The 12,867-nt window shown below is 57.2% G+C and overlaps 1 protein-coding gene across 4 annotated transcripts in view; it reads left to right on the top strand.

The window, feature by feature from the left end:
* The window catches only part of CAMK2B (calcium/calmodulin dependent protein kinase II beta), an 81,856-nt gene that overhangs the window by 60,591 nt on the left and 8,398 nt on the right, over positions 1–12,867 (top strand). For 3 of the 4 annotated variants that reach the window (XM_038754704.1, XM_038754702.1, XM_038754703.1), the window contains 3 exons: positions 1,111–1,159; positions 11,856–11,931; positions 12,320–12,414. In XM_038754704.1, coding sequence (XP_038610632.1) covers positions 1,111–1,159; positions 11,856–11,931; positions 12,320–12,414 — 220 coding nt within the window. Of the gene's footprint in view, positions 1–1,110; positions 1,160–4,743; positions 4,873–6,268; positions 6,401–7,660; positions 7,793–11,855; positions 11,932–12,319; positions 12,415–12,867 lie in introns of all 4 variants that reach the window. The other variant, XM_038754705.1, reaches the window with a different exon arrangement.

The following is a 12,867-nucleotide window of genomic DNA, read 5'->3' as shown; positions in this document are numbered from 1 at the left end:
CATGCCCACCCTCACAATGTCACAGCCTCTCCCTCTCATACATCCACCCTTTCAAGGTGTGTATATATATATATATATACACACACACACACACACACACAAACACACACGTGGGCACACTTCACACACACAAGCACACACACGTGGGCACACTTCCACATACCCCCTTGCCTGTGAGAGGGAGAAGGGAGCCCAGCCAACTGGTGCCCCAGTCTCAGCTTGGCCTGAGAGCTGGGCATGGTACAGTCTTGGCCAGTGATTCCAGGGTGGGGGTGGGGGGCCTTGGCTGGAGGAGGCTGAGCAAGTCTGGTTTGCAAATGGCTGGGGGCAGCAGGGGTTTGGTCTGGGATCTGAGCTGGCTGGGGCCAATGCTCTCCCCCTCCCCACCCCCAACCAGGGACCACTTGGCCGTCAGGACCCGGGATTGCTGAGGGATTGGGGCCATCACCTCGAAGTTGGCAGTAGCTCCAGGATCAGAGCCCAGGGGATTGGTCTCCCCCAGCTGCCCAGCCTGCCCCTGTCCCCACTTCTTCCTCCCAAGGTTGAGCGGGTCTTGGTGGGTCGGGGTCAGGGGGCGTCAGGGCTGCAGACCAACGGGTCTTCGCCACTTCTGTCCAGAGGCCCAGCACATGCCAGCATCAGCCTCCCCGAGTGCCCCAGGGGACACTGAAGAAGGGGCTGGAGTCACATGGACCTAGGAGGTGGGGCCAGGTGTGGACAGGAAGGCCATTAGTGGAATGTTCTGAGCATCTTCATATGCAGAACACTATATTGAGTGCTCGGGAGAGGCTCAACAGAGGTAGACCCAATTCCTGACTTCAAGGAGCTCATAGCCTACTGTGTGAGGGCACAGTTGTGAGGGCACAGTACTAAGCACTTGGGAGAGGACAATAGAGAGAGTAGACATCATCTCTACCCTCAAACATATAACAGGATATTACAGACTACTGGGTGCTGAGCACTGTACTGAGTGCTGGGGAGGATACAATAGATGTAGGAGATACCCATTTCGAATGCTGCCCCCACCAGGGGGTCACCACCGGCTAGAAACACAGGCTTTTAATCCTTTCCTGTCTCTCCCCATCTGCTCCCTCCCCGACATTCCTGCAGGAGTCGTCAGACAGCACTACCACCACCATAGAGGATGAAGACACAAAAGGTACCGGTGGCGGGTCATTTCCCACTGCCCCCCGTCTCTGCCCTGGGACCATCGGGGAGTGGGCAGGATTGACAGTGCTGAAGACTGGGAGGGAGTGGGTTGGACTGGGGAGCAAAGGGGATGAGGAAGGGCTGGGGCCAGGGCAGGTGGCGCAAGTTCTCAGAGTGCCTCTGCCATCAGTCACCCTGGCTTGGGCAAGTTCAAGAACCACTGCAGGACTCAGTGTTCCCATCTGCAAAATGGGGACAGTCATCCCCACGTGCTGCTGACCCCCTCAGGGGAGGAGGTGACGGTGGATGAGGTACTTGCAGGATGTGAAGGCAGGGCCATGGAAACCATGAGTCCTTCTGGAGTCCAGGAGGGTTGGCTTCCTGGGGTGAAAGCTTCTGGGGGCCAGGGCCCTAATGAGAACTGTGATGTGGTGGGCTCAGTCAGGGCCCTCGTTGACACTCCTCATGGGAATGCAGGGCCCAGTACAGCCCTGGACTAACTAGTTCTCTAGACCACCTGCCTGCCAGCGTGGACCCCTTGGCCTGATGAGGAGGAGTGTGTCACCGTGTGATTGCTCAACATCCCCTCCCCGTTTCGTGCAGGCCATATGGTTGCAGCCATGGTCATTCCTGTCTGTCCAAGGGGGGTGGAAGAGTTTGTGGGGGGCTCCTCTGTTTGGCATTGGAGGGGGTGGCATCAACCTGCGTGGACAGATTGGGGCCTGTGTTCACTGTATGGACTGGCTGGAGGGACACCCTCCCTCCCTCTGTTCCCACCCTCTCAGATGGGTCCTGTCATGTGACTGCCGGTGCAGAGGGGCTGGATTCAGAGTTGGATTGGGAGTTTATTCGGGGAGGGAGGAGAGAGGAAAGGGATCAACAAAGGGAAGGGGAGAAGGGGACAGAATGTGAGAGGGAATATGTGTATCTATCCTTGGGGGTGGGCCACGGGTCTCTTTAGAGCAGAAAAAACAGCGCGGGTTGGCTGGTGGGAGGGCCTGAGTAGTGGACTGCTCTGGAGGTCTGATCTGCTCCGGCTGCTGATGAAGGGTGGGTGGTGGGAATTGAAAAACCAATTACTGAGTGCCGGACACTGTACTAAGTGCTTTGAAAGAAGGCAACAGAAGCAGGACACATGTGTCCCAGTTTTCAGGGCGCTCCTGGAAGGATAGAGGCAGAATGACATTCCCCATGCCTACAGACTCTGCCCCCCACCGCCCTAAGGGAAGAGCCCCCACCTCTGCCCTCAATGGTCAGAGCCAATACCATCTATCAGTCGATTATATTTATTGAGCACGTACCACGTGCAGAACTCTTGGGAGAGTACAATACAACAGAGTTGGTAGGCACATTCCCTGTCCACAGCGAGCTTCCAGTCTAGAGGGGCAGTCAGCCATTAAAATTAAGTATGGGTATGGACATAGTGCTGTGGTGCTGAGGATGGGGTGAATAGCAAGTGGTTAAAGGGGACAGAGCCGAGTGTGTAAGTGATGCAGAAGGAAGCGGAACTAAGTGGGCTTAACTGGGGAAGGCCTCTTGGAGGAGGTGTGATTTTAGTAAAGCTTTGAAGGTGAGGAGAGTGGAGGTTTGTGATATATGAAGGTGGGAGGGCGTCGTAGGACAGAGGGAGGTTGTGGGCAAGGCGTCGGTGATGAGAGTGATGAGATTGGGGCACAGTGAGTAGGTTGGTGTTAGAAGAGCGAAGTGTGTGGGCTGGGTTATAGGAGTTCAGTGAGGTAAGGAAAGAGAGGGAGAACTGATTGAGTGCTTTAAGCTGGTGGTAAAGAGTTTCTATTTGATGTGGAGGTGGATAGGCAGACACTGGAGGTTTTTGAAGAGTGGGGAGATGAGTACTGAACAGTGTTTTAGAAAAATGATCCAGGAGGCAGAGTGAAGTATGCAATGGAGTGGGGAGAGACAGGACGCAGGGAGGTCAGTGAGGAGGCTGACAGGATGAGACAGAAGTAGTCAAGGCAGGATATGATGTGGTTGAATCAGCAGTGGTAGTTTGGATGAGAGGAAAGGGCGAATTTTAGAGATGTTATGAAGGTAGAACGGAGAATATTTGGTGACAGATGGAATGTGTGGGTTGGGTGAGAGAGATGAGTTGAGGATAATGCCAAGGTTATGGGCTCGTGAGACAGGGAGGTTGGTGGTGTCTACAGTGTTGGGAAATTCGCTGGGAGGACAGGGTTTAGGTGGGAAGATGAGGATTTCTGTTTTGGATATGATAAATGTGAGGCAGCAGTGGGACATCCAGGTAGAGATGTCCTGAAGCCAGGTGGAAATATGAAACTAGAGCAGAGCGGTCAGGGCTGGAGTTGTAGATTTGGGAATCATCCACGTAGAGATGGTAGGTAGTTAAAGCCATGGGAGCAAATGAGTTCTCCAAGGGGGTGGGGTAGAGGAAGAAGATAAGGAGATCCAGAACTGAGCCTCGGGGGACTTCCACAGTTAGAGGATAGGAGGTAGAGGAGAAGCCCGTGAAAGAGACCGATTATGAACAGCCAGAGAGGAAGATGGAGAACCAGGGGAGGGCAGTGTTAGTAAAGCCAAGGTTAAACAATGTTTCCAGAAGAAAGGGGTGGTCCACAGTGTTGAAGGCAGCTGAGAGGTCGAGGAGGATTAGGGTGGAAGAGAGGCCACTGAATTTTCCAAGCAAGAGGACATTGGTGACCTTACAGAGGGTAGCTTCTCTGGAGTGAAGGGGGAGGAAGCCAGATTTGGGAGGGTCAGGAAGAGAATTGGAGGAGAGGACAGGAGGCAGCGGGTGAAGACGAATCACTGGAAGAGTGTGGAGAGGAATGGGAGGAGGGAGATGGGGAGATAGGAGGGAGAGGACCTGGTCAGCCCACCTGGGGTCACCCCTACACAGCTCCACCTCTGTCCCATTTCCCATCACCCTTTCCTCCTCTCATGGCTTCTTTCCAACCTCCTTCCCATATACCACCCCTTCTCCCCTCCCCCTCTCCCCACCCCTGCCTCCCCCATCCCCTGCTGCCCACCATCCCAGTGCCCTCCCCAGACTCTGGCACAGACAGTGGCCCAGCCCAGCCTTGCTCCGGGTCTGGTGTGGGGACTGAGCCTGCCCCTGCTGTCGCTGTGTGTAAGTCTCCCATTTCCCTTCCCTCGCATTCCTTCACCTAACCCTCCCCTCGGGGTGCCTCCTGCCCCCCGGATCCTAGGCTATATGTGGGGTTCTAGGGGGAGGTCCCCCATTACTGTGGTGGATGGGGAGGGGAGATCAGAGGAAGTAGTTTTGACCTAGGGACCGGGGGGCAGGGTATTCCCTCTCAGAGGTGTGTACAGCCCAGCGGCCTTGCCCAAAGGGGGACACAGAAGCTAGAGGGAAGTTGGGGCAGGGGCACGGGGCTGCTGAGCAGAGCCTGAGACTGGCCTGGGCTGAGGGAGAGGGAGCTAAGACACCCACCTTCCCCTAGCTGGAGAAAGGCCAATGGCTGACACGACTGCCTCAACCCAGCTGGTTCCCGAGCCCAGACTGGGCCCCCCTCCCCCCGGGGGGACTGGTGGACAGCGCAGGCCTCCCTCTTCCCCGCACTCCCTCCCGCTGACTGTCCCATCTGTTCCGTCCAGCCGCCAGGATCTCTGACCTCCTGAGCACGGTGAGGAGGGGCTCGGGGCCACCAGACGCCGAGGGGCCCCAGCCCGCTGCCCCACAGCCGTGCCCTTCTCCGTCCTTCCTAAACTCCCTGTCTGGCGCTCGTAAGTAGTGGGGCTCTTCAGCTGGCCTGGCCCCTGTGGGGTCTGGCCCTTCCCCTATGCTGACCCCCTCTGTGGGGCCCCCGTCTCTCTCTGAAGTCTGGGGGTGTGTAGGCCTCATCCAGGGCCAGGCGGGCCGCTTGGCTGTGGTGCTGGCTTTAGGCGCTGTGATAGCTGTGGTCACAGTGACCACTGTGGCTATTGTGGTCTTTGTGATTACTATGGTCGCTTTGACTACTGTGGCCGTTTTGACCCTGTGACTACTATGGTGACTGTGGCTGCTATGACCACTGTGGTGGCTGTAGCCGTTGTGATCCTGTAGCTCGCGTTGCTGCTGTGACCCTATGATTGCCCTGACCACAGTGGCCGCTGGGATTTGTGACCACTCTGGCTGCTCAGCCAGTGTCAATTGTGGCCAATGTGGGTGCTGTAACCACTGTGGCCAGCACATGAGCAGGTGGGAATAGATTTCATCAAGAAGAGGCCCAAGTGGGAGCCACTCCCTCTGGGGCTGTGCCGTCTGAAGGGTCTTGAGGTTTAAGGGGGTGTCGAGGGGCCATGGGGAAAGTTCAGGGGTCCAGTCTTGGGTGTGGCCCGCCCCTCCTCCCACTCCATCCCCTCCCTCAGGGCCAGGAGGATGTTCCCTCTGGAACCCTGCCTGATCTGTCCCTCCTCTCCACCCTGCCTGTTGGAGCCTAGGCCTGGTCCGACCCCGTCCGATGTGGTCCAGCAGGAACTGGGTTGCTGCCGCTCAGCCACAGCCCCCCCAGCCCGGGTCCAACCTGCTGCACCCCTTTGTCATCCCCAGCCCACGGGTACTGATTGGTGGGGGACAGGAGGGGCTTTCTACCTGGCCCTCTCCTGGCCCTGGCTGAAGCCATCCCAGACCCTTCATGTCCGTAGCCACGGACCCCAGGATCCCTGGACTGAGTCTATCCCCCTTCGATCAATCAGTCAATCATGGTATTTATTGATATTATTACTGATTCCATGGATATGTTTAGCCCCCCCCCCCCCCCCCCAACAAAGTCCTCCTCTCTGCCTCCGTCTGCTGTCTCGTTTCCAAGCTGGGCTCGATCTAGCCCCCTGTCCCATCCAGCTTCCTTGAGGCCCCAGAGAGCCCATAGCTGGGGCATCCCAACTCCCCTACCTGCAGCCCACTGGCTTCTGCTTTACCACTGGTGGTGGAGGGGGAGGGGCGAGCTCACCCAACACCCCCTCCCTCAGCTGTAGGAACCCCGGACACCCCAGCTGACAACTAGCCTCTCCCCAACCCAACCTGCCCAAATTCAGTTCGCCACGCAGGGCCCCTCTCTCATCCTTCCCTCCTTCTTCCCCGCCCCTCTCACATCCTCCCTCCCTCCCTCCTCCCGCTGACTCTCCCATCTGTTCCGTCCAGCCGCCCGGATCTCTGACCTCCTGAGCACGGTGAGGAGGGGCTCGGGGCCACTGGACACCGAGGGGCCCCAGCCCGCTGCTTCACAGCCGTGCGGCCCGTCTCCGTCCTTCCTAAACTCCCTGTCCGGTGCGCGTAAGTAGCGGGGCTCCCCGGCAGCTTCCTTGCTTGTGCTCGGAGGGAGCCGGGAGGGCTGGCGGGCCGCTGGCCGCTGCTGGCCACACTAACGCCATTGCCACCACTGCCGCCGCCGCCACCTCCACCACCACCACCGCCACCGCCACCACCTGCTTCCTAACCTTGGATCCCTTGCTTGCTGGGTGAGCAAGGGCCCCGGAGCCCAGGGCTCTGCAGCCTGCTGGCTGTGAGATCCCTCTGACCCCTCGCCTGACCCCTTTGGAGCCCCCAGCTTTGCCTAACTGCACTTGCCACTGCTTGAGGGCCCACCTCTCTGGGATCTCTCCCCCTGCTGCCCCCATTCTAGGTGGGGGGATAGGGGGGCAGGGAGTAGTGAGGCCCCCAGGCCGCGGGAAGAGCAAACAACAGGGACCATCAAGCTCACCCAGGGCTGGGCCGGGGCAGAGCTGGGATCCCCTAGCCTCTCTGTCTGTCTCCAGGACACCCCCTCCTGAAGCTGACATACCTGTTCTGCTTCTTTAATAGTAGTAGTAGTAGTAGTAGTAGTAGTAGTAGTAGTAGTAGTAGTAGTAGTAGTAGTAGCAGCAGCAGCAGCAGCAGCAGCAGCAGCAGCAGCAGCAGCAGCAGCAGTAGTAGTAGTAATATTGATAAAGAACTTGCTGTGGGCAGAGCATTGTACTAAGCTCATGGCTCCTGGCCCTCGGGCGGCTCACAATCTAAAAATAGAAGAGGGAAAGGGGACTGGTCACAAACACATAAGGAAAGATGAAACAAAACACTAAGAACTCCCAGAGAAGTGGGGAGCGGGAGAGAGGGTGGCTGAGGGTCATCCTGGCCATTCCCCTACCTTCAGCCGGCGAGCCTCCCAGCTCCCCCAAACTGCCCAGGTCAGGGTGTCTCCCCAGATTTGAAGTTCTCTAGGGGATGGGGGAAATAGCTCTGCCCTCACCACCTGCCAAACCTCCTTTCCTGGTTGCTGACTGGGCTCCCCCAAATCACCAGCTGGAGCTCTTGGAGTCTGTGTTGCCCACCTTCCAAGCATGAGTGTTTTTCCTAGTCGCTCAAATCTGGCTCTGAACCCAGACCTCTCTCGGGTCCCTGGGGGCCAGTTGTGAGGGCTGGTGGCCCAATCCCCAGCCAGTCTCTGCCTTTCCACAGCTTAGCTGCCCAGCTGCCTGGCCTGTCTCACTGGCCTCTCCCTCCCTTCTTCCTCCTCCTTCTCTTCCTCCCACTGACTCTCCCATCTGTTCCGTCCAGCCGCTCGGATCTCTGACCTCCTGAGCACGGTGAGGAGGGGCTCAGGGCCACCGGACGCCGAAGGGCCCCAGCCCGCTGCCCCCCAGCCATGCGGCCCATCTCCGTCCTTCCTAAACTCTCTGTCGGGCCCGTGTAAGTAGCCGGGTCCACTGCCGCTCTGCCGGCAGCCTGGCAGCTGAGAGCCGGGTCAGCTGTCCAATCTGACTTGGGACTGCTCCAGGCCTACCCCGAGCTTCTGGAGGCAGCCCCGGCAGGAGCGCGGGCATGGGGGCGGCTGGTAGCCAGATGAGGGGCCCTGCAGGCAAGACATTGTGTGTGGGTGGGGGGGGGAATGGTGCACTGGAGAGTCAGGGAGCTGATTGGCGGGGCAAGATTGAGGGACAATGTACTGAAGAAAGGGGGGACAGATCTGGAGGGGCAGGATTGGGGGACAGTGGGCTGGAGGAGTGAAGAAACAGATTTAGAGGGCCGGAATTGGAGGAGAGTGGACTGGAGGAGTTGGGGGTTCAGATCTGGACAGGCAAGATTGGAAGACAGGGGACTGGAGGAGTTGGGGTCTGGATGGGGGAAGAATTAGGAGAGAGTGGACTGGAGGACTGAAAAGACAGATTTGGAGGGCCGGAACTGGGGGCAGTGTGTTGAAGGAGTTGGGGGACAGATCTGAATGGGCAAGATTGGGGGACAGTGAACTGGAGGAATTGGGGACAGATTTGGAGGGGTGGGTCAGGGGATAGTGGACTGGAGGATTTGGTCGTGAGTTCAAGGATGGAGCTGGGGTCAAGGAAGGGTAGGAGAGAGGAATGGGCAAAGCTGGAGTACTAAAGCAATGGACTGGGGGTGAGACAGAGAGAGAGAGATGGAGAGAGACCTCCCCGCTCCTTCCCGGCCGGCTTTCCCAAGCGGATCCTGCGTGGCGTGCGGGAGGGAGGAAGGAGGTCGCCGCCGGTTCCCAGGAGGGTTCTCTGCTCTCGGAGCGGCCGGGAAGATCAGGGGGCGGGGGCGGCCCGGAAGTAGGAATGACGGGCGAACGGACCCCCAGGTAAGTGGGGGTGCGGGCCGGACGGCTTCCCGTGGGAGGAGGCGCCGCAGGACCTGCTCGGCGGGGGCTGAGGCGGGGGCCGCGGTAGGTCTGGCGGGATAATAAATAATAATAATAATAATAATAATAGCATTTGTTAAGCGCTTACTATGTGCAAAACACTGTTCTAAGCGCTAAGGAAGGATACAAGGTGATCAGATTGTCCCACGTGTCGCAATCCCCATTTTAAAGATGAGGGAACTGAGGCCCAGAGAAGTGAAGTGACCCGCCCAAAGTCACACAGCCGACAAGCGGCGGAGCAGGATTAGAACCCCTCCGGGTGGTCCGCACGCCTTCAACGCCGCCGCAGCGTCGCCGGGGTGCGGGGTGCGGGGTGCGAATCCGGGGCGCGGAGCGGAGCCAGGGTACGGAGACCGGGGGCGGAGCTGGGGGGAGAGGCGGGGGTGTGGGACGCGAGGAATTCCGCCCGGAGGTTGTCCCGCAACGAGGGGCGACGGAGGAGGGCCGAGGGTAGGGGTGGCGAGCTGGGTCCTGGGCGGGCCAGGAGGACCCTCCGGGGGAGGGGCGGGGGCGGGAGACCCAGAAAGCCGCTGGGCCACGTCTCAAGCAATCAATCGATCGATGGTATTTATTGAGAGCTTACTGTGGGCGGGTCACCGTACTGAGTGCTTGAGAGCACTCCATCCCCATCTCCACCCCCCCCCATCTTACCTCCTTCCCTTCCCCACAGCACCTGTATATATGTATATATGTTTGTACATATTTATTACTCTATTTATTTTACTTGTACATATCTATTCTATTTATTTTATTTTGTTAGTATGTTTGGTTTTGTTCTCTGTCTCCCCCTTTTAGACTGTGAGCCCACTGCTGGGTAGGGACTGTCTCTATATGTTGCCAACTTGGATTTCCCAAGCGCTTAGTACAGTGCTCTGCACACAGTAAGTGCTCAGTAAATACGATTGATTGATTGATTGAGAGAGCACGCTACATCGGAGTTGGTAGACACGATCCCGAGCCGTACGGGGAGTACAGTGTAGAAGGGGGAATTGGAGACGGGGGAAATGGTGGCCGGGAATACGGACATAAACGCATCCCTGAGATAGCTCCGGCTTTGGCGGGTTCGGCCGTGGAGGCCCCGGACACTGGGGCTAAGGGGGAAGTTTGTGAGTCCCGGTTCCAGGAGCAGCTGCTGTCCTCCCAATGCGGGGCGGAGGCTACATTCCAGGGTCGCCGCCGGGTCAGGGGTGGACAGGGCGTCCAGTCTGGCTGGCCGGCCCGAAGAGGTCAGCCCAGGGCCGCCCGTCCCCTCCCGGCTTGCTCCCACCTCCCCCATCATCATCATCATCATCATCAATCGTATTTATTGAGCGCTTACTATGTGCAGAGCACTGTACTAAGCGCTTGGGAAGTACGAATTGGCAACATATAGAGACGGTCCCTACCCAACAGTGGGCTCACAGTCTAAAAGGGGGAGACAGAGAACAAGACCAAACATACTAACAAAATAAAATAAATAGAATAGATATGTACAAATAAAATAAATAAATAAATAGAGTAATAAATATGTACAAACATATATACTTATATACAGGTGCTGTGGGGAAGGGAAGGAGGTAAGATGGGGGGATGGAGAGGGGGACGAGGGGGAGAGGAAGGAAGGGGCTCAGTCTGGGAAGGCCACCTGGAGGAGGTGAGCTCTCAGTAGGGCCTTGAAGGGAGGAAGAGAGCTAGCTTGGCGGATGGGCAGAGGGAGGGCATTCCAGGCCCGGGGGATGACGTGGGCCGGGGGTCGATGGCGGGACAGGCGAGAGCGAGGTACGGTGAGGAGATTAGCGGCGGAGGAGCGGAGGGTGCGGGCTGGGCTGGAGAAGGAGAGAAGGGAGGTGAGGTAGGAGGGGGCGAGGTGATGGACAGCCTTGAAGCCCAGGGTGAGGAGTTTCTGCCTGATGCGCATATTGATCGGTAGCCACTGGAGATTTTTGAGGAGGGGAGTAATATGCCCAGAGCGTTTCTGGACAAAGATAATCCGGGCAGCAGCACGAAGTATGGATTGAAGTGGAGAGAGACACGAGGATGGGAGAGCAGAGAGAAGGCTGATGCAGTAGTCCAGACGGGATAGGATGAGAGCTTGAATGAGCAGGGTAGCGGTTGGGATGGAGAGGAAAGGGCGGATCTTGGCAATGTTGCGGAGCTGAGACCGGCAGGTTTTGGTGACGGCTTGGATGACCCTCCTGAAAGCCCCTCTCGGCTGCGGGGGGCGGTGGCCGAGCTGGGGCCCTGCCTCCCCCAGAGGGCGCGGATGGGGCTGGCACAGCCCCAACATTGGCATTTCTAGTTCCACCAGGTTTTGGAATTATTTCCCCCATTGTTACCAAGGAACCTTTTGGTTATATAGGAGTCGTCTCAGATAATACTACCCAGCGGATTTCTAGGGTTCGTAGTTGTTTTGTTTTGTTGTCTGTCTCCCCCTTCTAGACTGTGAGCCCGTTGTTGGGTAGGGACCGTCTCTATACGTTACCGACGTGTACTTCCCAAGCACTTAGTACAATGCTCTGCACACAGTAAACACTCAATAAATACGATTGAATGAATGAATGAATGAATATGAGCCCACCCTATATTTACCGCTGGCACAGATGTCAAAAGGCCCCGGCAGCCATTCCAACCAGAGCCGCGGGGCTGTTCGGGGCCGAGAAAGGGCACGGGAGGAAAAATGAGCAGGAGAGGAGAGAAGGAAGCTGGGGAGGGAAGAAGGAGGAGAAGCCAAGGGGCGAAGTGGCTGGAGGAAGGGATTGGTAGCGAAGGTGGAGGGTCAGGAATGGGAGGAGTGTAAACAGTCTCTGTCTTTATCTACCTCTGTCCCTCTCTCAGTGGATCAATTAAGGGTACTCATTGAACGCTGACTGTGCGCAGAGCACGGTACAATACGAGAGCACGCTTCTTGAAGCTGCCTGCCCAACAAGGATCTTTAAGACCAGAGGGGAGCTCACACACTGCCCCTCTCTGCCTCTGTCTCTCCAGCCCCTCCCCACAAAAGGGCATACACAACCTCCCCCAAACCCACCCGAAGGGGTGGCGAGGGGTACCGGGGCGACGTCCCCAGATTGGAGCGAGGCCAAGCCAATTTCCCTTTCGTCTTCCCCCCCCCCGCAGCCCGCAAGCAGGAGATCATCAAGATCACGGAGCAGCTGATCGAGGCAGTCAACAACGGAGACTTCGAGGCCTATGCGTGAGTCCCCAGCCCGGGTTGGGGTGGGGGATCGGGGCGGTGCCCGGGGACCCTCCTTCAGCATCCCCACTTCTTCCAGCCCCCACAACTCTGTCCCCATTTCCCAGAGAGAAATACTGAGGCCCTGATGGAGGGCATGGAGGATGGGCTTGCGGGGGGGGGGGGGGGGGGGGGGCGGGGAGGGTGGAGAAAGTGCCCAGGCGGTCCGGGAGAGAGCCGGAGGGGCCAGATTTGAATCCTCCTGGTGTGTGGGGGGACTGCATGTGGGAGGACGGGCTAAGGGAGTTCAGGGCAGAGCCTTCCCTCTTGTCCCTTCCTGCCCCACGTACATTCTCCAGACACTGGACAGGGACAGGGAGGGCTTATTCTATCCCTCTTGTCTCTCCAGGAAAATCTGTGACCCAGGCCTCACCTCATTTGAGCCCGAAGCCCTGGGCAACCTGGTTGAAGGGATGGACTTCCACAGGTTCTACTTTGAGAACTGTAAGTAGGCCCCCATACCCCACCCTCCTATCAATCAATCAATCAATCGTATTTATTGAGCGCTTACTATGTGCAGAGCACTGTACTAAGCGCTTGGGAAGTACAAATTGGCATCACATAGAGACAGTCCCTACCCAACAGTGGGCTCACAGTCTAAAAGGCTCCTATTAATCAATCAATTAATCAGTAATATTGATTGAATGCCTACTGTCAATCAGTGGTATTTATTGTGCACAGAGAATTGTACTACTTTGAGAACTGTAAGTAGGCCCCCATACCCCACCCTCCTATCAATCAATCAATCAATCGTATTTATTGAGCGCTTACTATGTGCAGAGCACTGTACTAAGCGCTTGGGAAGTACAAATTGGCATCACATAGAGACAGTCCCTACCCAACAGTGGGCTCACAGTCTAAAAGGCTCCTATTAATCAATCAATTAATCAGTAATAT

Source organism: Tachyglossus aculeatus, chromosome 11 (genome assembly GCF_015852505.1).
Source record: "Tachyglossus aculeatus isolate mTacAcu1 chromosome 11, mTacAcu1.pri, whole genome shotgun sequence".
Lineage (NCBI taxonomy): Eukaryota > Metazoa > Chordata > Mammalia > Monotremata > Tachyglossidae > Tachyglossus > Tachyglossus aculeatus.
The sequence above is the reverse complement of the archived record's forward strand: the minus strand, read 5'-3'. Positions and strand labels throughout refer to the sequence as shown.